The 24,880-nt window shown below is 41.3% G+C and overlaps 2 protein-coding genes and 1 long non-coding RNA gene across 7 annotated transcripts in view; 2 read left to right on the top strand and 1 right to left on the bottom strand.

Moving 5' to 3' along the window:
- The first annotated feature begins 45 nt into the window (after window positions 1–45).
- Window positions 46–15,638, top strand: ING5 (inhibitor of growth family member 5). Its single transcript, XM_044432784.1, has 8 exons — window positions 46–1,418; window positions 2,912–2,983; window positions 5,525–5,691; window positions 6,585–6,696; window positions 7,902–7,995; window positions 9,633–9,768; window positions 11,248–11,309; window positions 12,560–15,638. Exons 1-8 carry the CDS (start codon window positions 1,379–1,381, stop codon window positions 12,597–12,599), a joined length of 723 nt encoding a protein of 240 aa, XP_044288719.1. The 5' UTR covers window positions 46–1,378; the 3' UTR covers window positions 12,600–15,638.
- On the bottom strand, window positions 2,006–16,556 carry LOC123024719. Of its 2 annotated transcripts, XR_006414976.1 has the most exons (3): window positions 16,392–16,556; window positions 10,239–10,356; window positions 2,006–2,441 (listed from the first exon to the last, which is right to left on the bottom strand). It is a non-coding gene; the product is annotated as an uncharacterized LOC123024719 (long non-coding RNA). The 2 variants fall into 2 exon arrangements; XR_006414975.1 differs by lacking the exon at window positions 2,006–2,441 and having other exon boundaries at window positions 9,434–10,356.
- D2HGDH (D-2-hydroxyglutarate dehydrogenase) overlaps window positions 16,505–24,880 on the top strand; it is a 22,665-nt gene continuing 14,289 nt past the window's right edge. The window contains exons 1-4 of one of the 4 annotated variants that reach the window (XM_044432779.1): window positions 16,505–16,740; window positions 19,651–20,051; window positions 20,316–20,373; window positions 23,453–23,592. In XM_044432779.1, coding sequence (XP_044288714.1) covers window positions 19,658–20,051; window positions 20,316–20,373; window positions 23,453–23,592 — 592 coding nt within the window. In that variant the 5' untranslated portion in view covers window positions 16,505–16,740; window positions 19,651–19,657. Of the gene's footprint in view, window positions 16,741–19,650; window positions 20,052–20,313; window positions 20,374–21,153; window positions 21,999–23,452; window positions 23,593–24,880 lie in introns of those variants that run through there. The other 3 variants (XM_044432781.1, XM_044432782.1, XM_044432780.1) reach the window with 3 other exon arrangements.

Here is a 24,880-nt window from a genome sequence, read left to right as displayed (position 1 = left end):
ACTAGTAAGAGCTCTTGGGCTGCAGCTTCCATAAAACGGTGTAAGACGATCGCTGTGTCGAAGGCGACATAGGGGAGTCGTTGTTGTCTATTCTCGGTAGCTATTTTAGTGTATTGCAGCAAAAACAACAAAGAGTCCTGTGGCACCTGAAAGACTAACAAATATAACTGCCATAACCTTTCGTGTAACATATTGTCCATTTCATTCGTCTGATGAAGCGGAACATCTAGTCCACGGATCCTTGGACCAGAATATATTAGCCTTTCACGTGCCACAAGGCTCTTTGTTTTTGCTGCCCGAATCTGTGTTTTGCTGCTTTCTGAAAGCCAGAACTAATCGTACGTACGTTTTGGAAAGAGCTGTGAGAAGTAGTTCAGGCACTCATTCACCTACATCAGGCAGGATGCCAGCGTAATTCTGAAACTGGATTATTTTTAATTCTGGATGTAAAATACTGGAGGGTTTTGCTTAACGCATGGATATAATCCTTTAATCGTTGGGGACACGAGTAAGCTTCGTGGAATTCGATGGGACTTACTGCCGACTCGGTAGGGTACTTTGTTTTCTCGGTATGTCACCGGAAGAACTTAAAAAGATAATATCCCCACATGTGGTCGATGCACTTTTGCATACATTTCCACCCAGTTCGCATGGGAACAAAAACTGCTCGCAATTTACTTTCTCATTTTCACTACTCTATAGGGTCATATAAGAGTAAGAGAAGCGCCTGGAATTGGGAATAGAACGAGGTGGGAGGCGGGGGAAGGACAATGTATATGGACTGATCTGACATCCGATTACTACGCTCCTTTTCAAGTTGACAGGCAAGTAGCAGAAAATGGGAGCAATTAGAGGAGATCCAGGTGACGAAGTGAGAACCAGATCCATAACAGACGCAATCATTTCCTTCGTTGCATCTTTCCATTTGAAAATATAATCCTCCAGGAAAGTCCGTGAGACGCGTTTTCCCTTGCAAACGTCTCTTTGGCCCGAAGCCGCTCTTCTTCATTTGAAAGGAAGACCGACTGACATCTGCGGGGTTTCATCCAAACAGTCGCGCCCAAGGATGCGCCGCACAAAATGTGTGTGCACGAGAAAGCACAACGCTGGGCCCCACGAGAGCAAAGAGTTTGATGCAGCCCGGCAGGGACGCTCCTCTGACCACACGCGTTTTAAGACGCTCCTTAGGATGCCGCTGCCATTCCCATGCGCCGCGCCGCGCCGCCCCCTCGTTCATAGGCTGCGGAGGCTGCGTCTGCTGGGCCAATTGGTGGCGCCATCTCATGATTATGCAATAAGGGCTCGACCGGCCATTGCGAAGCCGCCCGGGTGACAGCGCCGAGCGCGAGACCGAAGGGAGGGCGTTGGCTGGCGTGAGATGGCGGCGGCGGCCTTGTACCTGGAGCACTACCTGGACAGTGAGTGAGTGCGGCGGTGGCCGCGGGGTGGGAGCGCAGCAGGCCAGGGCCGCTCGGGCCACGCCGGAGCAGACGGGGGCCACGCCAGCAATTGCGTCTGCGTCATAGACCCGGGCGGGGATCGCAGCAGGCGGGGGGAATTGTTGCTGCGTCATTGCTGCGCGTAAGCAGAGGTCTCCGCGCCGGCGAGGCAGGCTGCAGTTGCTGCCCTTGACCGCCAGGGGCTGCTGCCATTTTACCCTCGTTCGTGCCCCCGGGAAGGAAGCCTGCGCATCCCTCTTCCGACTTGTCATGTGATGCGCTCACCGGGATTTGCGCCACCTGTCCGAGCATCCACGTGGCCGGTAGAATTCTAGCCGGTCACTCGCCGTGTTTCTGATTTGTCAAGGCAGTTGCTTAAAGACAAATCCTTGTCAAGTCTCCAGACTGGCCATCTTAAATATTCTCCCGTGCTAGGCTCCATGGGTTAGTAGTACTTTGCTAGTAGTAGTAACCCGTTGGGCTGTAGCACCAGATACTTATTTAGTGATAGAATGAGTACTACGAATCAACTGACAGCACTTTCAGCTAAGAAATGACCCAGCCTGTTGATTTTCCATATTACTTTTCTTGGGACTAACCAGAGTGGTTGTAAAAGTCACAGTTAAAAAAACAAAAACAAAGCCATAACAACCTAGAAGCCATCCTCTTGCCTTCTGGAATATTAAAGACAGCTTGACCTCAAAGGTTCATGCTAGCAATATGGCATTGTTACATCGAAAAACAATTTTAATGATCCCTATTTAACATATTGAATAAAAGGAGATCGAGAAAATTTTGCTATCTTCCATGTAGGCGTATTCAGTTAACTTTGACATCTCTGCCAATTTCCATGTTTTCGTTTAAGACTATCATAACACTGATGTTTATGTTCTCATCATTTATGTGCAATCAAGATTCTTTTCCTGGCCAGTATATGTAATGCAGGTTCTTGATTACCCTGTGGCACACCCTCTCAGGTATCCCATCAATATCAGCAAAGGACTGAAACAGAAAGAAAACCATATATTAAAAATATTGTCTAAGAGAACATTTTCCAAATTTCAGCAAATAAGTTCCTTGCAACTGCATCTTAAACAGTAAGTTGCCAGTGGCATGAGTATCTGTGATAGAAGCTGGATAACAAAATTCTTATTAGTATGTACTTCTTCTGTTACCAGTAATAGGAAAAGAAAGCAGGAGAGGGTCTCTATGTCCACCTGAATATTCAGAGATTCTCATCAGAGAAGATACCTCTTAGGATCCATCAATATTTATTTTCCAGGCTCTGGCACTAGATCAGCCAGCGCAGTGTGCCATTTAACAGGGAAAAGTTAAGAAACGTTGTGCAATAGCAGAAAGAATCATGGTAGCCAACATGGTTTTGAGGTTTTGTGGTTTTTTGATCTGGGAGTAAATCTTTTGTATTAAAAGGCTCACAGAAGGACCTGCAGTTTTTCTTTTTTATATTTTAGGCATTGAAAACCTCCCCTGTGAGTTACAGAGGAACTTCCAGCTAATGCGTGAGCTGGATCAGAGAACGGAAGGTATGTTCAGGGATTCTGGTTCACAAGTCCTCCTGATTAAGTTGTAAATCACATTGGGGTGGTTTTGGGGGCTGAAAAGTATCTTTAAAATACCTTTATACATAGCAAGATTGTATCTGCACATGTCTGAGATTATAGGTACATAGCCCAGTTCTCATGGTGTTTCCCCCAGTAAGGGTGCAATTGTATGCATGCTTAGAATAAAACAAACCTTCACACTTTCCAGTTAAGAGAACTATAGGATTTTTCTTTCTAAACAAGCATAGGGTTATGCCTAAAGCAGCTCAAAATAGTTTTCTCAGCTCCAAATGGCTAGATTTTATTTATTTAATTATTAGATTGATATCTTACTTTTTTGTTGTTTTTAAATAACTCAAAGCAGCTTGTATCATTCTCTTCCTCGTGATCTCAATTTTATCTCCACAACAACAATCATGTGAGATAGGTTGGGCTGAGAGTCTGTGACTGGCCCAAGATCACGCAGTCAGACAATCTGGGTTCTAGTCCCTGCTCAGCTATGAAGCAAAGTCCCAGTCCTAGGCGCTTAACCATTATACCTGTAACTTTATTACAGTGCACCAGGGTTGAGCAAAGGGGGTAGGAATAGAAGCTTTTTGTGAATGTGCTTTACCTCTGACAAAGTTTCTTAAGAACAGAATTCCTTGACAGTGTATTTACTATCTGAGTCTGACAAAGGCAATTTAAGGACTCCAAATGTGGACTGACAGGACTTCCAAACTAATAATGGGTACTACATTTATTATGGTTCACACTTTCTCCCACTGGGGAGAGAATACAGAGCAGGTATCATTTGGTCCCCTGCAGGTGCACTGGGGAATATGGTCCCCCTGGCATGTTTGCCAGGAATCAGCATCACTGTGCATGCATCTTGCCTGATCAGAGAAGACCAGTGCACACTAGGGCACTTCACTTGCCCTGTACCTTCTCTCATTGAGGAAAGTAAGCAAGGCAGGCCAAGCGCCACTCTCCCATTCCCTTGTTATCTCTGATTTGTGATCAGGGATAGTGTGGATTTCCCTTTGTGCTGCTTGCTCTTCATTGAGAAAGGGGAGTGGTATACAGGAAAATTTCCTTGTATATGATCACAGATCGAATATCCTTTTTCTGCCTCTTCAGATCCTCTTTCTGCCTCTTCACAAAGTTCCTGATTGCCTGCAGAGGGAGGCAAAACCTCTGCGGGCCGAATGGACAACCTCCATGGACTAGAGATTGCCCTCCTCTGAACTATTGACTAGCATAAACTGTAGCACTGGAAGTGGTCTGCTATCTTGGGTTTCAGTCTTACGTATGTGCATGTGCAGTAAATCTATCTGAATATTTAGGTGCAGTCTAAGTAAATATGTTTACTTACTTACTAAATATGTTTACTGTTTAACGTAGTGGTTTCAATCTGTCATTGGATTTTTGAGCATAGGAGGAACTTGAAGTTCCAGGAAGAGGATGGAAAGCAGAGGCTGCACTGAGATACTATAATAAACAATTTATTGGGCACCTTAGGCTCCCACCACCTTGCATCCTCCCCCAGTTTAGCCACAAGGAGATCAGAAACATTCACTTTCATATTTGATTAATGTAGTATTACATCTGTACCCTAATCTATAGTTAACCTCAAAGATTGAAATATTAGTTGAAATAAGCTATCTTAATAAACTAAAGTCTCACGTTGACTTTTTCAAAGAAACCATAATTAAGATTCAGATTGGATTAAATGATAGTCTGTGCTTAAGTAAATGCCAAAAGAAAAGCTTCTGATCTCCTTATGGCTCTGCCAGAGAAGCAAGAGGGGGATGCAGGAAAGCCTGAGACTTGTTTCCATAAGGATAAACCATTTTATTGTGACAATTGAATGCAACCGGAGTCAGAAATGCTCTCTTTCCAGGAGCAATGGTTTAGTGTTGCTGGCTGGTTCTAGGAGGGAATCCAAGATTTCCTGTTCTATTTCTGTTCCAATGCCAGTGTTGGATTAGTGCCCTAAGCCACACATCCTGATGTCCAAAGTAGCAAACCACAGCCATGCAATTGTGTAAGGATTTTCTACACTGTTAAAGAAATAGCTGCCATCAGTTAGGGAACTTGGTAGAATAAGCTTAGAAAGCATGCAAGTCTCAGCAACTGCTATCTTAAAGGATTGTTGTTGTTTTTTTAATGCATTCTGCGCCACTAAAGCAGTGTGGTCTGTCTGTACTCGGAAGCTTAGCTACGGAATGTATTTGGCACACATATTTTGGATTAGTTGCATTTAAAGAATGTGAGAAGGAGGGATTCCTCTGTCATGATTTTTGAAAAGATTTTCAACTGTGAAAGAGCAGATTGAGCCTAAACATGGTTACTTGGAAAGAATCCCATAGAGCATAATAGAACTTATTCTGTAATAACTTTGCTCAGGATTGCAGTTTCACAGTACAATCCTATATATATCTTCTCAAAAGTAAGTCTCACTGCATTCAGTTAAGCTGACAGCAAGTGAGTTTTGCTCATAGTCACAAGCTCATACATATCCTGTATCCCATTATCCTTCAGACAAGAAAGCAGAAATTGACAGTCTTGCTGCCCAGTACATTTCAACAGTGAGGAGTCTGTCATCAGAGCAGCGGGTTGAAATCCTGCAGAAGATCCAGAATGCTTATGCAAAATGCAAAGAGTACAGCGATGACAAAGTGCAGCTTGCTATGCAGACCTATGAGATGGTAAGATCAAATACACAGCAGATTGACTAACCCACCTCTGTTTTCCTGACTTCTCTCTTATTTACTCTTGTAACTTGTGTCCCAGGTAGTCTAGTAGTTGCTGACTGACCAAGTGATGGAGGTTCTATGATCTCAAGTTCAGTTACAGTCCTGTCCTGGACTAGGGTTGTGTATATGCAAAGTTATTTTTCCCTGGTTAATATTTGCAGTCTAGGAGCAGTAGGACAAAAAAGAGAAGTTTAGAGTGCTGCATACTGGCAAGCTACTGGATTTGTCAGCAGTGCATTTATCAAAATCCTCTCTGGCTAATTTTCCAAAACATTTACTGGAACATTACACTGGGGCATAAGTTAAATGTTTTGTGACAGCACAGGATCTCCATGTTGAGATTCTATGCTATGAGAATTGCATTCTGGAGAACTAATACAGCTAGAGTCATGCCAGCCGATTCATGATCAAGGTATGATATGTTCTAGGACCTAGCACATTTTATTCATTGCTATTCAAGCAGACGATCAGGATTTCAAATTGAAAAATGATTGCTCTGGGTTAAAAGGAGTCCATAGTGCTGACAGTGGCCCCAAGCCCTTGAAGAACAATAGCACCTGGAGGGAAGTTAACTCTCTAATACCTTCCTCAAATGGTCTGCAATTAGTGTATCTGGAAATAGGAATGAGCTCCTAAGCTAGCCAGCAGCCAAGGCTAATATGCTTATTAACCATAGACCAACAGTTGAAGCAAGTGATTCCATGTATTGGGGGGACCGCTAGAAGAAAAGGAGTTTTAATGAGTTGTACTACCCAGGAATCCACTCAGCTTTATATCCAACAACTGCTAGAGATGCTAATAGAGGGTTTTATTTTCTTCACCTATATGGCTTCTCTATAACGTAGGTAGATAAGCACATTCGACGGCTGGATGCTGACCTGGCACGATTTGAAGCTGATCTGAAGGATAAGCTGGAATGTAGTGACTTTGAAAATCCTGTGGTACCAAACCTAAAAAGTGCGTACATTAGGACCTCTCACTGTGAGGAAGATGTTTATTTATTATTTATTTAAAACATGTCTATGCTGCCCCCATCGCAACAAAGCCTCGGGGCGGCTCACAACAAAACCGTGTGAAATGTCTTACTTTAAAATAATATAATCTTTTGATCTATATATTCTGCCTTTCCTTCTCAGTGTAACTTTTTCTCATGCATCAGAAGAGTGTGCTATAAAAAGCGATGGAGGAGGGAAAGAGAAATAGTGAGCAGGAGTGAAATAAGCCTTAGTTTTTATTGCATACAGCTTCTGTGACGTTGGCATAAAGCAGGCAGGGATGTTACAGTGTTAGCATAAGAAGAGCCCTATTGGACTAAACCAAACATCCACTTATCTAGCTTTCTGTCTCCCATAGGGGCCAGCAAGATGCCTGCAGGGCATAAAGTCAATGACACCTCCCCTCTTCCTAGCAATTGGCATTCAGTGGCACACTGTTTCCTATCATCAAGGTGCTATATAGCTATTGTGATCAGTAACCACTGATAGGCATCTTCCTTCAACTTGCCTAATACCTGGTTAAAACCATCAGAGCTAGTGGCCATCTCCAAATCCTGTGGCAGGGTATTCCCTCAGGACAGTAATAAAGGTATTATTGATTTATATGTTAAATAATACTGGACGGGAAAAACTAGATAAAAGCAGTGTAAAACTGACATGCTCTGTTGTTCATGCTGCCCATAACCTCCAGTTTGGAGTGTGTCTTCTACCTAATAATTGAAATGAACTTTCTAGCTGTAATTACTCACCTTTAGGCAACAAAACTAATGGTGATCCTTTGTCCACCTATTTGGGAGTCTCACTGAACTCAACCACTATTTATGCTATATAGCAGGACCCCCATAACCGCTGGTTCAGTTACTGCATTTTCTTTTTTAAAAATATTTACTTTCTTTTAAGTACAACCAAAATAAAAGATTAGAACTGAAATAGAAACATATGAAAATAAACATACCCCACGAGGACCATAGGATACATGTTACAGATATAATATCTCATTCAAACATTTTTTCTGGGAGTAGCTGGGAGTGGTCGAGGAAGGGAAGTTCTGCCATCTTTTTTGCTCTCATGGCATTATGTATGGGTATAGGGGAGATCCATGGCATCCTCTGGGGACTCAGATGCTGGGGACAGTAGAATTGCTCTCTAAAAGTAACTTTCTTTCAGAGGGGCGAATTCCAAAGGATAAGAAAAGCTCCCGAGGTCGAGGTCGGCGAACACCTGAAGAAGATGCTCCGATAAAAAAGAAACCAAAACGAAGGTAAGCATCAGGGCCTGCAGTCTATAGGCAGTTTATGCTGAACCTGCCTTGTAGTAGTTGTCAAAACTTACTTGGAGCCTGTAGAAATGTTCTTCAGCATTCATTGTTTGTAGGATGCAGTCAAAGAGCCTTTACAGAAATCATCAGTGGAAATGCTGTATCAATTTTAAAAACACTACTTAAAGCTAATAGTTCTTTTGTGGCCTCACCCAGAAGTGCAATTTTAATTACCAGAATTGTTCTCCAAATGCATTGTACCTTTTGTTGTGTCACTTTCCCTACTTTCTCCTAGCCACAGTGGGTTTTTATGGGGTTTTTTTTAGGTGACAGAGTTTCTTTCACCTTTTAAAAAACATTACTTATACTGGGGATACTTTTTGTATTGATGATTCCTCTTGATTATTCTCAAGATGGTGATATCCAATGAGTTCCTGATAAATTGCACCCAGTGCCAGGATTTTATTGTTATTATAATTTTAATAGTCTCCTGAGCAGTCTTAGGACACTTTATCCACAGCCGTATGGCAAGTGCACAAAGCTGATTTGATTCTCTAGTCAGCTGGTTACTCAAAGGATCCTGCTAAAATAAATGCTTGTATTTTTTTTCTTATGTGCTTGTTTCTTATCATTTCATCCACATTTAAGCATTCTTTATTGGCACAGTCTCTTGGGAACATCTCCCACTAAGTCCCATTGAAATTAATGCAAGATGTAGAGTCCCACAGCTGTGAATTTAACAGATCATGCTCAGTTCAGGGTGTTGTCATTGTTCAATTTCATATGAACTGAAAAATTATATCAGTATTCCATTCAGTTCTTGAAAGTAGAGGATATCTTAACTGCTTGTGCCTCACTTGGAGAATGCCTTTTTTACCATTTCTTTCTAGAACAGGAGGAGGCAGTCTTATATCTTTGACCTAAAACTGCCATAATCTATGACCATTAGTTATGCTGGCTGAGATTGCTGGAGGTTGTGGTACTAACCATCTGGAGGGTACAAGGTGCCTGGAATATTCCTTGCATTCAGCAGCACATGCTGCCATGCCATCATGAGATTGGTAGCAACCACATAATGGCCACCCATCATGAAAGCAGCTTTGTGGTTTGGTGGTTTGGTTTTGTTTAGAAGACCATGGTGGGGGAAGAGGTTTTAGCCTCTTTGCTAACATTTCATTAAGCCATGGCATTCCCTGTGGTTTGTTGAACTTCTTTGGCTTTTAGACCCTCAAAAAAGCACCCTGTATCTGCTGGATTAAGGGAGTGGGAACTAGGGACCTACAAGAGACCAGCAGGACGGAGGCAGATAACAAGGTTTATGTTCTTTGTTGTCCCTGAATCCACTGCTCATTTTTCAAAGCGTAGGTTGAGAGAGAATAATAATACAGGTATATTTTTCAAATTGAAAATTAGATGAGGTGTGGTATTTGAACAGAAGTAATTAATTCACTGCCTTGTGATTTTATTGATATGAATTTTGCTAGGTCCATTAGCATGTTTAGATGTGCAAATTCAAGAGAAATATGACCTTGTAATATATGAACATGGCTGACAAAAGATGGCATTACAAAATCCAAGTACTGAACCATCCAGAATCACTGGCATGAACTTAGTATTTCTTTGTGTTGCTTCTATTGCAGGTCTGAATTAGCTGATACCATCCTGTCGGTTCATCCTTCAGATGTCTTGGACATGCCAGTAGATCCCAATGAACCCACATATTGCTTGTGCCATCAAGTATCCTATGGAGAAATGATTGGCTGTGACAATCCAGATGTGAGTTATCTCAGTAAACTCAAGGTGTCTTGAGGGCTGTGTGTGCCGGCCCCACTGAAAATTCGATAAAAAGTCCCTCAACTCAGAGGCACAGCATGGAGCATGTAAAGCTGGGAGCTTGAATTGTGCTTTCTCTGTGCTGAGAGGGGTGTGAACCTTCACCCTTCCCAATACACTGAAAGGAAAAATGGGCAGGGGTGGGGGGGTGATGTCAGTGGATGTGGCCCTGCCCACCGATGTCATCTGGCCTGCAGTGGGCCTGTTGCCCTCCTAGCTGCATCATTCCCAGCCCCACTTGGTGGGAATGGTGGGAATGACTATTTACAGGGCAGACAGTTCCCAAGTGTATCCCAGTAGCTTGCAGTGGGATATCTAAAGCAGGCTATTAGGCTGTAAAAATGTGTGGGTTTCTTTGACTTTGTTCTATCTGTCAGGCTTTACTATAGATCCCACCCCAATTAAAGAGGTACCTATTTATGTTCTTTTTTGACTCTTCTGGCCTTCAGATGCCTTATAAGGATATTGTCTCAGGTGCTGTTCTTTCTCTGTCCATCCAGTGCCTCATAAGGGCAGCATTTTTATTCTGCACTGTGGAGAAATAATACTGCACATGTATTTAGAAGAAGTGGAAGGGGTAGTGCTGTAATAGTTATGAAGCCATTAAGATTTGGAGGAATAAAGAAAAGGTGTAAGGCAGATAACTACTTCCAAATGACCACTAGAAATGCCTCCAGATTTTTCCTGTTATTCAAAGGTTTCATAATACATTTGGAAGCATTTTACCTATGTGGTGTGGTGATTAGGGTTTTGGACTAGGGACCTGGGAGATCCAGGTCTTGTTCCCACTTGTCCATGAAGCTCACTGGGTGACTTTGGGTTAATCATTCACTCTCAGCCCTACCTACGTTCACAGAGTATATAAATCACCTTGGGTTCCTTACAAGAGGCAAAAAAAGCAAAATCTAAATGCAATGCAGTAAAAATTTATTGCCAGAAAAGGCTGTTGAACCATAGCTTTTATATATATACAATATATATATATTTATGGGAGCTTTGGGTCTAGTGATTCATTAGATTTCTAGATTCACTAGATTTGTTCTAGTTTCCACACTGTTTTTGCAGTTCATAAAGACATAGAGAATACATATGTCTATTCTGCTAACTACACTGAAGTTATGTCTGCGTTGCCAGCTAACTTGGTTCTTTTCTGCAATCTCGTTTTCTTCTCATAGTGCTTTGTTTTAAGAAGTGAATCATCTGCCTGCAGAATGTGGGCACTTTGCAAAGAAAAAGGGGCTGTTGAGGCTTCATGTTACAGGTGACTGCAATGTAACATGCTGCTTGCCCCTTTCACTATTAAGCACCAGGGACTTATGCACCACCAAACTTCCTGTTGCTTAGAAATCAGATACAAAAAATCAGTATTGTCAAGCTACTATGAAAGTAGTTACCCTCTCATTTTCTCTCCCCAAAATATAGTGTCCCATTGAATGGTTTCATTTTGCTTGTGTGGATCTCACCACCAAACCCAAAGGGAAATGGTAGGTGCCATAACTAATTGCTTTCTATTTTGTTATTTTACTCACAGAATGTCTCAATAGTGTTGGAATTAAATATCTTGTTGCATCCTATGTCTTGAGTACAGATATTTTAAAATTACCGTACTTGTATTTCTTGAGAATTAAACTTAGAACCTAAACCTGCATTTTAAGCAATTCCTGGGAAATAAGTCCCACTGAATGCAATGAGACTTTCTGTTTATCTTTAAGTTAAGGTTAGAGTTTGAAGTACACTTGCCTGAAAATTCTTGAACTTAAAAAAGAAAAGGTATTTAAGATTGAGTTACCACTGTGTTTTTGCAAAAGAATCTTTTAATTGGCAAAAGTTTGCTTCCAAAGCTGAAACAACATAGTGATGTTTTATTCCTGAAGAACATCTATGCTGCATTCTTGTGCAAGATGGCTTTCTTGTTTTACATATAGGTTTTGCCCACAGAAGCACTTCTATCTTTAAAATTCCAGGCATTGGGAAGTTACCTGAAAATAATGATTTTCTTGTATTTCATATTAACAACTATACAGAAATATGTGCTGTTTGGTACGCATGACATGTACCTTTATTGTACCAAACTGTTTTTCTATCACTTGATTTTGCTGCCCTACTTTAAGCCACCTTGTAAAAACAAAGTGTGTTAAATTCCCAGGCATATCTTATTTATTTCAATACTTCTACTGCATTTAGTATATTAAAATCCCTAAGTGATTCACAGTCAAATACAACAGCCAATATAAAATAGCAATTAAAATAGTTGAAAATGTTACGAATGTAACATGTAATGAAAACGTTATAACAGCGTAGTAACAAAGACCTTCACTAATCAAGGAAAGCCCACAAACATAGAGTCCACACGCACAGGTATGTTTTTAAAAACCCTTCGAAATGTGCCATCATTTTTGCTTCATGAGCCACATGTGGGAGAGTGTTCCAGAAGGTGGGTGCCACCACTGTGAAGGCACTTACTCATCACTAGCTGGTGACATTCCATTGACTGCAGAATAACTAATAAGCCTTCCTTAGATCTCAGGTTAGATTAAAGGGTTGGCTGAGTATCCTGGTTTCAAGTTGTTTAGGGCGTTTTATGTCAACAGCAAAGGCCTGAATAATGCACCTTAGTAGCTAATAGGCATCTTAAATGAGACACAGTGGCATTCAAATGAAAGATCCTTTTGGATAACTATTGAAATGCTCTTGGAATACTGTACTGAGCTAAATTGTGTTTTGCTGCCTTTAGGTTTTGTCCTCGCTGCATTCAGGAGAAGAAGAAGAAATAGAAATGGGATTGTATGGTCTGAAAGGAGTTTAATGTATTTGTACATGCTGAAATATTTTAACTTTTTGTCACCAACCTATTTTCTTTAATCGGATATTTAACAGTGGCTAGTTCTAGTTCTCCTTATCACAGAAGGAGTCATCCTAATGAGAAAAGGGGGATATGGAAGAAGTTCACTGGTGATGTTTACCTGGGTTACACTTCCATGGCACTGTAATCAATGTTATGAAGTACTATGAGTAGCCCTGCACTGGAATTTCTGCTCACAAACTAAAGTCTGTGAAATGCCTATGGCCTTGCACGTGAAGATACCATTTTTGTTAGAAAGTGAAGTCATTCTGTTCTGCACAATATTTATGAAGGATTTTAAATTTATCAGCACCTTTCTAAACTCTTATATATGCTGACAAGGAAGGAATTCTATTTTTGAATGTGCAAGACTGCTTGTTTGGAAGCAAGTTGCAAAGCAATTAATGTTTTCTTACAAAATCAGAAGAAAAGTAGCACATATTGTTTTGATAAGGTGTATTCCACAAGTAAATTTCAGGAGTTGTACACCTGTACTCATCGTTTCTGGTTTGTCCACTACTGCCTTTGGCTTTCATCCTGGTCTCACTTTAATCACAGACTCACTCCTGATGTTAAGCAATACATGCTTAATAAAGGCACAAGTTGTTGAGAAGATAAATATAAGATCAGTATAGTCTGATTCATTTATTAAAAAGTTTGGTATATTTTTCATTGGCAAAGCTATTAGTTGTTGAACATTAACATATAAGTAATCCGGAGAACTAACTTTAAGAGGACAATAATTTTAAGAAAGGAATGTTTACTGTGACTGTAATAGCAGCTGAGCAATCTGGTGTAATTTCCTACTCTCTGGATAAAACATCCCTGCTTTTATTTCACTGAGATCCCTTCTAGTAAAACAATGTAACTCTCAAAGCATCTTAGTCTGGAGTCGGTCAATACATTCTGGTTTCTTTTCTTTACAGAAAGTGGAGAATTGCATGATAGAGCCATCAATGTGTGTAAAATGCACACTCGTGTGACTTTCTGATAATACAGGATTAGTGGGCTTTAGTGTTTCAAAAGCCTGCACATTCTTTTACCAGGGATATTAGTAGAACAGAAGAGTGTGTGCACCTTTGGTAATGAAGGCTCTCTGCCATACCACCTCAGCACTTAAACATGATTTGTGTTTTAACCCTAGATTTCTCAGCAAAAGGCTTAAATAAAGAAGGCTGTTCAATCCATACCAATGCCCAGTTTTCTCATTTGTCTAACTGTCCTTGTATTGCCATGTAAAGATTGTAGTTTGCATACAGTGACTTAAACAGTCATGCAAACTAATTGCTGCAGTGTGGAGTTTTAAGAATTTCTTTATACCTCCAAGTTACAGTGATGGGTTATGTGCTAGTTGAACAATTGGTATTGCATAATACCTTCAACATGACAGTGAATCTCACTTTCATTCTAGAAAATACAGGGAAGATTAATCACACGATAAAAGCATACAGTCAGCCTTTCTAACTGTAAGAAAAACTGTGTTACTGAAAGAACTTAGATTGCTTTCTGTTAGGAAAGAATGTAACTTCCTACTGGTTATTTTACATCACACTTCTTTTGCATACGCTTGTTAGGCAATAATGCAATTCAGTGACAGTATTTTTTGTATGATATTAGGTTTTCTGAATCTGCATTTTCTTTTTAGTGTTCATGTGCATATTTGCTTTATCTTTATAAGATTTAAGGAGGTAAATCTTGGAGTTCTGGTGTTGTCAAGCTTAAATATTTACAGGAGCAAATTGTCACCTCAAGCAGTTTTATCTTAAATTATAATATGCATAATTATGAAAGAATGCAAAAAAACGGGTATCAGATCCCCAAAGTCAATTAATTAGGGTGAATTATTTAGGGAAGAGCGTTGTCATATAAAGCTGAAGGTGGAGATGCACTAATTCCCCTTTAATGCAAAGTGCGCCTATACAAATTGTGATCCATCAATGTGAATACAACCTAACCATTCTTTTATTATGATCCATAGATGCCTGATAATCACTTTGGTTTCTGCAGTCCCAGTGAGACTGCAAAAATAGATTAACTGAGCATCCAATGGGTTTTATTGAGCCACCCTACCTAATGGTTAGCATAAGATTTGGCAGGTCATCACTTTAATGCATCAAAGTTTAGTAATGCACCTGCCTTTTCATATACCTTGCAAGAATTCTGGAATCACAAGTTCAGCAATTAATGACTTAATGCTCATGGCTTTAACTTGTTAGTCTGGATAAAAGGCAAGGTGGCATTCATTTCTACTATAATAATAATAATGACGTGTAAGATCTATTTTCCCCTTCCTTTCAATTTTGTTATATATTAGATAACAAGGGAATAATGCTGTAAGTTGACATAAATCTTGAAAGCCCTTGAGATGTTTCTTTGAATTAATGCTGCTACATAGCTAGTGAAGCAAACTTTACCATAAACGAAATCATGTATCAGTCCCAAAGAATTAGATATTTTTCCTTAGGGAACTCCCAAACAGTAGTGAGCAAACACACCACAGACACATATATGTATATTTCATAGCCCAGGTTCTGGAATATACTATTGGACTGAGCAATAAATGTGCCCATATAAATATTAACATCTTGAAGAATCTCTTAATTAGTTTGTTCAAGGTTATTAAGTGCACATTGATAATGAATATCAAGTATCTTAATGCTGATCTATGGAGAATGTATTCTCTTGAATTTTGAATGTACTCTATTTCAAAACTATTACTTTTGACTGTTCAGATTTGAAGCACAGAAAAATCTGAAGATAAACCCTTTTCTCTCCAATAACCTAGATATTTTGTGGTAGTCACCTTTTTCATAGTTTCTCATAAGTAAACAACTGTCACAAACCTAAATTTTCTGGAATGGAAGAGATTATTAGAAATCTTTTTATTAAAATGTGAAAATGTATATCTGTATTTTTGATCATGTTATAGAAATCATAGGTATATTATAAATAAAGTATTTTTGGGAACAAACTGCTGAACTGCATGTTTTGTGTGTTTCCAGGTTAATATGTTGCACACAAATGACATTTAAATATAGCCAATAAAAATGACTAATGCATACATCTAGCATATAATTTGGTTTTGTGGAATATTTGGTTATCTATTAGTCTGAACTAAGAAGTATAACTGACATATTTTCCAAATTGGAATTCCCTAAAGGGGGTGCAGTCCAATGGATGCTTAGAAAAAAGTCCTACAATTCCCAGCTCTCCCCAGCAAGGCTGCTGTGGAATGCAGGGGAATGCAGAACTCTTTTCTGTCTAAACTTGCATAGGATTGTGCCCTAGTAGGTACTAAGCCAAGGTGTCACACAGTTTAATTTAATTAGGCTGGATGTTAAGCAAAGCAAAGCAAGGATGGTGAATGAGAGAGAGAAGCTGATTTGATGCTGAAGCCACAATACAGTTTTCCTTCTTGCATTTTTAACGGAATTGTATTACTCCAGGGCGAACAAGATTGGCACTAAACTGCCAAAAGCTAGAATGCCAGCACCAGCTCGCTAGGGCAAAGCACGCTACAAGAAGCTCACGTGCAAGAAGGTGCTGAAGATAACAGTTCTAAGCCTCTAGAACTCGCCCGTACACAGAACGCCTGAAGCTGGGTAGGGCTGGCCTTATCTTTGGCAGGGGCAATCACCTTTCTAGAGCGAGGGCGGGGCAGGGAACCGCACCCAGAGCTGCTACTCTCTCCTCCAGGACGGGCAGCCTTGGCTTTCAGACGCACCTTCCATCCCGAGCAGATGATCAGCTCCATCACTGCTGTCAGCACCGCCCTGGGGGGGGCTGTATACCTGGACTGCCGCCAGCGTCCTCGGTCAAGTAGGCAGCCTGGAAAGGCGGCGCTCCCGCAGCTCCGCGGCACAGGCGGAAGGCAACAGCGCCGCCACACACAGGCTGCCAGGCCCCGAGCGCAACCTACCCTGAGCCGCGCTCCCTGCCCCAGAGCCCGCCCCCAGCCCTCCCTCTCTCTCAGCTGTTTGGCTCGGAAAAGACGAGGAGGAGCGAGCCGCGGACTGCCTGGATGTGCCCGAGGAGGAGCGGAGGGCATAAAAACAAGTTGGTCCCTGGGAAAGGTGAGTGTATTGCAAAGCGCAGGTGCAGGCCAGAGGCTCGTCGCAGACGCCCCGTCCTGAACGCGTTGGGCACTTTTCTTCCCAGGCTTGCTGACGGGAAACAGTGCGGCCTCCCAGTGCCCGGCATGCCTTCGCCTCCTCCGGCCCTAAGGCGCCAGATACGGGATTCCCTCTCTCCCTAAAGAGAAGCAAGGAGCGTAAGCTTCCGCGCATCTCTCTCAGGCTAATGCCAGCGTCATTACAGATCCCGTAACTGGTGGTGGTGACAGCCCTGTAGCCAGCGGGGCAGCAACATTTCTCGGAGGGGCATGGGGAGGGTTGATCATCAGAAAGCAAGGGCGTGAAATCTAGATACCCGACACTGTACTTGCATACCAAGGGGAACCTAGCGCCGTGGGCTTTGGGGTTATTTTGTTTCTAAAGAAGTTAGCATGAATTAATTTTAGTAAGTTCATTTGGCTGGAGCTTGCAGTAACAGCTTCAGCCCCCGGGGGTAGACTTCCCTCACCACCGCGTTGCTTTGCAGTCCATAATGCTTGAAACCACACAACATTGAAAGCTTTTCTACTGGAGGCATGAATGGATACTTAACACAACATTTGCAGTCATAGTAATGGCTTTTTTAGATCAAGGAAAGTCTAACATTATTATTGAACGGCTGCATGAAATCCTGGGGATTTGTGCAATTCTGCTGTACTACAGCACCACCTAGTGCTTGTGTAATGGAACAACTAGAGAGGCAGAGAGAGGAAAATCACAAGTGGAAAACCTTAAGAAACTGATCTTAATTCTGCCAAGAAGCTGAAGCCTCAGCAAAATGCTGAGCTAGAAGTCCTAGTAAGCAAAGGGACTTAATTATATACCTGTCCTTCCTCCTGCTGTGGAGCAGAGAAAAGGACTAAAGGACCCCCACCCCTCCCTTGGGAGCTGTAAGGATGCTCTATTGCAGAGCCAGTGCCTAGGGGTGCCAGTGAGCATTGCTTCACTCAGATGGGACTGGCACAACATTTACAACTCTGAGAGCTGTCTGAGGTTGCTTGAAGCCTTCAGTATATCAAACTAAGGACTCATTCATGCAAAGCCAGGTCCATTTGCTGGGTTTTCTATATAGTGCTATCAGGGTGCATGGCCCTTTACATGTTACAAGAAGATAGATCTTCACCCCTAGGAGCTTTCAGTCAAAAGTTTGACATGCAAATTTCTCTGTTAATCACCTCTGTTAATTAAGGGGACAAAAGTGGAGGCAGGGAGAAATGGGGGGAAATAAATAGTTCTATCAGTTAGAAGCTCAGGCTAAGTTACAGGCATTACATTCAGTCAGATTCTATGTGAAATCTTTTTTCATGTTCACTCTAGCATAAGTACATAGGTTACAGGCTGGACTGGGAACTTAATGTCTAGGATGGGTAGCTTTTAAGATCCAGTTTGGGACCCCACAACTACTCTAGAGTAAAAGTAATTGTTGGACACATTTTTTAAAAATAGCTGTTTTAACCCAAAGACAAATGGCGATTCAAGCAACATTGTGCAGTTATTCTCTTCTTCCCCACTTCACTGATTTTCTGTGGATGCTTTTGGGTAACGCTTTTATCATACCATCACCTGCCTTATTCATGGAATTTGACAGAAGAATGTCATCTTCCTCGTCTAACCCTTGTGTGTTTTCCCATGCTTATGCTGGGTTTTTTTTTAACTTACCATGGATAGCCACTCAATGTCTTCTGGCTGCTAGTGCTGGAATTATACATCTGGAAGCATCCCATAATAAGAAAAAAGTTGAAAGAACTGATGGAGGACACAAGAGCATTCTGAGTGGATGTCCATGTCACGTGGAGCTCCATAAAATTCCATGAATGAGGCAGCCCAATTGCACAATAAAAGCTTCATCTGGAAATCTGTAATACAGAGTTAAGGCACAAGAGGGCAGAAGCTGTTCTACAAGGTTTACTGGAAAGGGGGGAGGGGGTTGAACTAGGATTTTAATGAAGAGAAGTAATGTCACATAAGCCTATAGGTGAAGGGCCTTTTCCACTGCTGCTTCCCATCTCTGGAACTCCCTCCCTAGGGAAATTTGCCCGGTGCCGTCTCTATTTTCTTTTCGGTGCAGGCAAAGAAAGACATACCCTTAAAATACATATTTATTTAACACTTAGACCTTACGAATGCTGTGGCCTTTTTATATTGCTCTTATATTGATGTTTTTAATCTTTTAAGTGTTTTAATAGGTTTTAATGTTTGTGTGTGTGTGTGTGTGTGTATATATATATGTTTAATATGTTGTAAACCACCTAAGAAGGCCTTTTGGCGGTTATAGGCAGCCTATAAATATGTGAATGAATGAGCTTTTAGAATGCAGTTCCAAGCATAGTGTTAGATCCAGAGTAGCATTTAGTGGATTTCCATTTATGCTGGAGGTAGAGGGCAGGGAGGCAAGGCGAGACAAGACCATCTTTATGAAGCTCCGGCTGAAGTATGTCCCTGTTTAATCTACACTGCCCCAGTTAGGAAAGCAAGGAATAGGCAAAGTAGACTATATCAGCACCTTTGGGAGCCAGTCCTTGAAGTTCTGGCTGAGTCCTCAGCCAGTGTCACTCCTTTCTCCTCTTCCTCAGTTGAGGAAAGTAAGGAAGAAGCTAAGCTGCCTGAATCATAGGCTCTAGGCAGCCTCCTCAAGGATGTTACTCCTGCTTCTTCTTGGAGGGGGAGGAGCTTGACAAGGCCTCCACAGGCCAGCTAGGGTGGCCTGGCAGGTAAAATCTGGTTCAAAGGCTAGAGATTCCTCATTCCTTATGCTTGCAGTTGTTACCTTTCCTGTTTAAAAACAGAATGCTAGAAAGTAAATTCTGTACTTGAGTGCCATTTGGAGGGAGAGAATCAAAACAGGATGTTTATCTTACTTTTGCATTTCAGGTTAATCATGGCCATTTCCAGCCTTGTACAATGTTGCCCATTTGGACACCTTTGGACCTTACCAAGGTTCCAGAATAGATGCCAAAGAAAAGCCTTTAGTGCATGGATCAGGGCTGGCCCCCAGCCTAAAATTAAGAAGAACACAGCAGAACTATTGAAGAGACAAGTTCTTATGCCATCCCCTCAATGGAGTCACTTGGTCAAGAGAAGTCTGCATGGTACTCACTTTCACTGTCAGGAAGTGATGCTTACCAGTGAACGATATGGAATTCAGAGATTGCCCTTTGCTCATGTTTCTGATGCAGACTTGTCTTTCTTTGAACACCTTATGCCTGGAAGGGTGATCACAGATTCAGATGAACTGAAATTCTTTAATGTGGACTGGCTGAAGTCAGTGAGAGGTAGGCAATCTTAACAATATACATTCTAATAGCTATCTATGGCTGGGCAACTCAGTAAGTTGCACAGAGCAAGCCATCTTTCCAAAACTGTTTTTCAATAATAAATCCATAATCAACATTTTTATATCTCCATAAGATGTCTTACGCTTCTTCATGCTGGCTAAGTTCAAGGTTAGAATGTATGTTTCAAAGAGAAAAGGGAAGCATGAACCAGCCACAGTATGATCTTCAAACAGATATACTCACATAACATTTATATTGCAGGCTGTAGTAAAGTGTTGCTGAAGCCACAGACAACAGTGGAGGTCTCCAAGATTCTCAGGTAACATAAATGGCATTTACATGAACACACTGAACAGCGCTAGAGACTTTTGTATGCAGGATAAAATACTTCTGCATTGTTCACACACATTTTAAAAATAGGAATACAGTTCCTTGGAGAAGTATTCACCACTCTTTTTTAGACTTGTTTGTGTTACAACTAAAATTGAAATGGATTTAACTGGCACTGTTAGCACTTGATGTGCAGAAGATACTCAACCTTGTGTATCTGTCGCCAAATACATTAGCTAAGATGTTTCCAAATATGTCAAACGGATGTTGGAAATGTAAACATAAATTGGGTACATTCTATCATATGTGGTGGACTTGCGATAATGCGAAAAAGTATTGGATTAAAATACATAAATGGCTTGAGGAAATGTTACAAAAATCCTTAGCTTTTAAACTGAAGTTTTTTTATTAGGCATTATACCTGTTGATATTAGTAAACAATAAATGTACTTGATTTTACATGTAATTACTGTGGTGAGGATTGCATTTGCTCAGCACTGGAAAAGCGAAGAACCACCCACTGATGAACTGATCATAAAAAAGATCTTGGAATAAGCAGAAATGGATAGATTGACTTTGTCATTGAAGGAGAAAGAAGATACTGGTTTCTATCAAACTTGGGACTCTTTTTATTACTGGCTAGAGATATGGGACTTCGTATAGATTTAAATATGTTTTTAAGTTATCATAAATAGAAAAAAAAATGTGGGGGCTGACCCAGCAGGTCCAAAGTTTCTGATGATTGATGTTGTTTTTAGTTTTCCTTTGTTTTAGGGTTATTTTGAATAAAACTTACTATAAAAAAAGATACTCAGCCTTGTGAAGCTGCAAAGTATTTTTATTCTGGCACAAAAGTTAAGTAAACAAGTAAGCTGTTGTTTGCATAAGTAATCTCCCCCTTTGCTGTCACATGCCTAAATAAACTTTGATCCAACAGACTGCATCCAGAAGTCACATATTATAGTTGGATGGAGTCCACCTGTGTGCAGTTACAGTGCTGTATGATATGAGGTTAAGTACACCTGTTTCCAGAAGGACCGAAATTTGCTGGATAGCATGGAGAGTACACAGCACCATGAAAACCAAGTCCCAGTCAAAGCTCAGACCTCAGTCTGATTTAGGATCTCTGGCAGTCTTGAATATTGTTGCTCATGAATCATCCCCATCTAATATAACAGCTGGAGGAGTTTTGCCAGAAAGAAGAGGCAAATATTACAAACTTGACCGTTGCAGTTGTGCAAACTTACCCCTAAACACTAGTAGTTGCACTTGCTAGCAAAGATGCTTCAACCACGTATTGACTGGAGTCGGGGGAATATTGATGCCACCAGCAAAAGTCAGTTTGTTTGTTTTTTCATTTCCTCAACTTTTGTGCTTCAAGAGAACTATTTTGCACATTGACAGTGTTGAATATCTTGTGTACATCAAGTGGTAACAATGTCAGTTAAAATTATTATGATTATTTCAACAAAACAAAATATGAAAAAGTGAAAGAAGGTTGACTTCTGCAAAGCACTGTATGTGAACTGGTTTCTCCTAGTGACATCATGTGGTGATGACCCAGAATTGTTCTTTCTTCCATGGACAGAGGAGCCCGCAAAAGGAAAGAGTGAGGTAGCTCTTATTACCATCACATAAAGATAGGGTTAGGTATAGGAAGACAAAGAGGAATCTGTCTCTTTGTAACAAACTGTTTAGTGATAAAGATTTAACATGGTTTTGAATGTTTAATACGGAAGAAATTAACTGATATTAGGTGAGAAATGGATTTCAATAGAAGGAGGAGGTTCCTAATCCTGTGAATCTGATTCCTCCTTCTGGGAACCCTGTGATGCATTTCTAGGGTACAAAGGAACATGGAAGTCCTATATACTTTCCACTTGATTCAGTCAGCAAGGGAATACTTTCAAAAGCACTAAGAAAACCCTGGGAAGCTCATAGAATCATATAATAGTAGAGTTGGAAGGGGCCATGAAGGCCACCAGGTCCAAGCCCTTGCTGTTGCAGGACACCAATTTACACCATCCTACTCAGATGGCTGTCCAGTTTCTTTTTGAATGTTTCTAGTGTGGGAGAACCCACAACCTTTCTAGGCAACTTTCCACATTGCTCTGACAGTGAGGAAACATTTCCTTATATCTAGTCTGAATCTGGGTTATCACAGCTTGAATTCCTTATTCTCTGCCCTACACTCTGGTATCAGTGAGAAGAGATTTTGACCTTTATCTTTGTGACAGCCTTTGAGGTACTTATAGAGTGATACTATGTCCCCCCTCAGTCTTCTCAAGGCTGAACATGCCCAGTTCTCTCTGTCTCTCTTCATAGGGCAATGTTTCCAGACCCTGGATCATATTTGTTGCCCTCCCCTGGACCCTTACCAATAGTTGTTGGTATTGATCTTGCACTTATACAGCAACATCTTAAATGAAAGTAGCTCTTAAGTCATTAAAAATAAACTCTGCCATAAAAATTCTGTCTGGAGCATGTGACCTTCTAGTCCATGGGTACTTCCAAATGAGGTTTTTATTTTGCAATCTGCCTCAAAACCAGAATTTTACAAGGGCTCCAGGTCATGTTTTCTATTTGTTTCCCCTCCATGTCCTCCCCACTGTTTCTTCCATCTTTTAAATTTGATTTTAATTTTAATTTGATCTTTATTCGCTTTTGGCAGCAACCTGAATCAAAGGCCATTCTGCATATCAGTACTGCCAGTAAAGAGATGCATTTCATCGCAGGGCCCGTTTACAAATATACTTATCTAGGTACACAACCATGTGGGGAAACAGTGAGAACTGAAAGCTCTGACAGCTGGCATCCGCTTCTGAGACTGTGACTGAACTTTTGCCCAGCACTGCTCCCACAGAGATTATCAGCTGCAGACACAGGAATCACACTGGCTAAATTCATAGGCTAGATTTAGTTGAGGCCATCAGGCTCACTGTGAGCCCCTCTAGACCTCTAGGTGCCCTTTAGATTTTAAACTGTTTTTATTTCAAGTACAACTTTCTAAGACACATCCTGTGCCATTAGGAGCAAGACTCCCATGGGCAACATGTGTTCCCTTGCAGGTACTGCAGTGAGAAGAACTTGGCTGTGAACCCTCAGGGGGGTAACACCGGCCTTGTGGGGGGCAGTGTCCCTGTCTTTGATGAGATCATTCTCTCTACAGCTCTTATGAACCAGGTCATCAGCTTTGACAATATTTCTGGTAAATACATTTTCCTAAGAATAAATGGCTAATCTACTAACCCTCTAAAGTAGGGTCGAGTACAAATTAGATCTCCATGTGGTAGGGGCATCTAGGAATTCAAAATTCCCCAGGATCTACTTTCTGCCCACCCCTACTCTAAAGCTTACCATCCCCCTACATGTTACTACAGGGATGGTAACATGGAAGGTTAATGGATCTAGAAAGCCTGCCAAAAATATTCCCCTACCTGCAATAGCAGTGGGAGGCAAACCTGAAACAAAGGGGCAGAGAAGGGGAGCAGGATGCTGTCTGTTGAGAAGTGCTGGCAAAACATTGTTCAATAACGAGAAACAAGCCACAAAAACTGGGTTTGGACAACACACTAACCCACATTCAAGGGTTGGGTATAGGTTTAATATGAGTTACCACTGAACCCTAGGTTGTTGCTGAAACCTGGGCTCTTGTGTTGCCTGAACCCATAGGTTCATAACAACTTACGGAGACTTTGTTATTGTGCTGTGAACTGTGAGTTGTTCACCATGGTTTATTATCACAGCTGGATTTAAACAATATGACATCCTACATTTAATGACAACCCCATTTCAGCCCATTCTTAACCCTTGAATGTGGGTTAGCTTGTAATAGCAGGGCCAGGCCTACCATCAGGCAGAGTGAGGTGGTTTCTCTAGGCAGAAGATGCCTGGGTGTGGGGAGCAAGAATGCAGTGTGGGAGGACAGAGCTATATATGCTATGCTATGTGACCTGTCCTACAATCCTAATATAGCCCACTGGGCACGGTGGAGCACAGCCCCATTGCCAGTGTTGAAGTTAAAACCCAGTTTCATTTCAGTCCACTTCTGTCCATGCAATGGTATCAGGGGAGAATTCCACCTTGACCTTTGCCTCAGGCAGCAAAACTCCTCGGGCTGGCCCAGAGCCTTTGTAATGATGGGTATATTGCTGGGAATAAACGAGGAACAAATTGGACAATTATGCCACTGAGAGATGAATATAGGAAACAAACCTCTTGGGTACTTGAAAATCCTCCTGAAAATGCTTTAAGGGAGATAAATATTTAACCTTACTTTGTTACCAATGTTTGATCCTCCTCCAACAGGAGGAGGGAAGGGAGGGGATAGAACCCAACATCATAAACTGTGTTTTGTATTCCTCTTAAATTCTCTTCTGACAAATTCAAGAGGAAGTGCTGATTTCAGAGAAGCTCTTGGTGGCTGCATTCCAGGAATGGGTGGGGCAAAAGTTGCAGGCCTAAATCCCTCCTATCAGCATATCTTAATTAAAAGC

Source organism: Varanus komodoensis, unplaced genomic scaffold (genome assembly GCF_004798865.1).
Source record: "Varanus komodoensis strain SLA01 unplaced genomic scaffold, ASM479886v1 scaffold25, whole genome shotgun sequence".
In the NCBI taxonomy this organism is placed as follows: Eukaryota; Metazoa; Chordata; class Lepidosauria; order Squamata; family Varanidae; genus Varanus; species Varanus komodoensis.
Note: the sequence above shows the minus strand (reverse complement) of the source record. Positions and strands in the feature narration are given on the sequence as shown.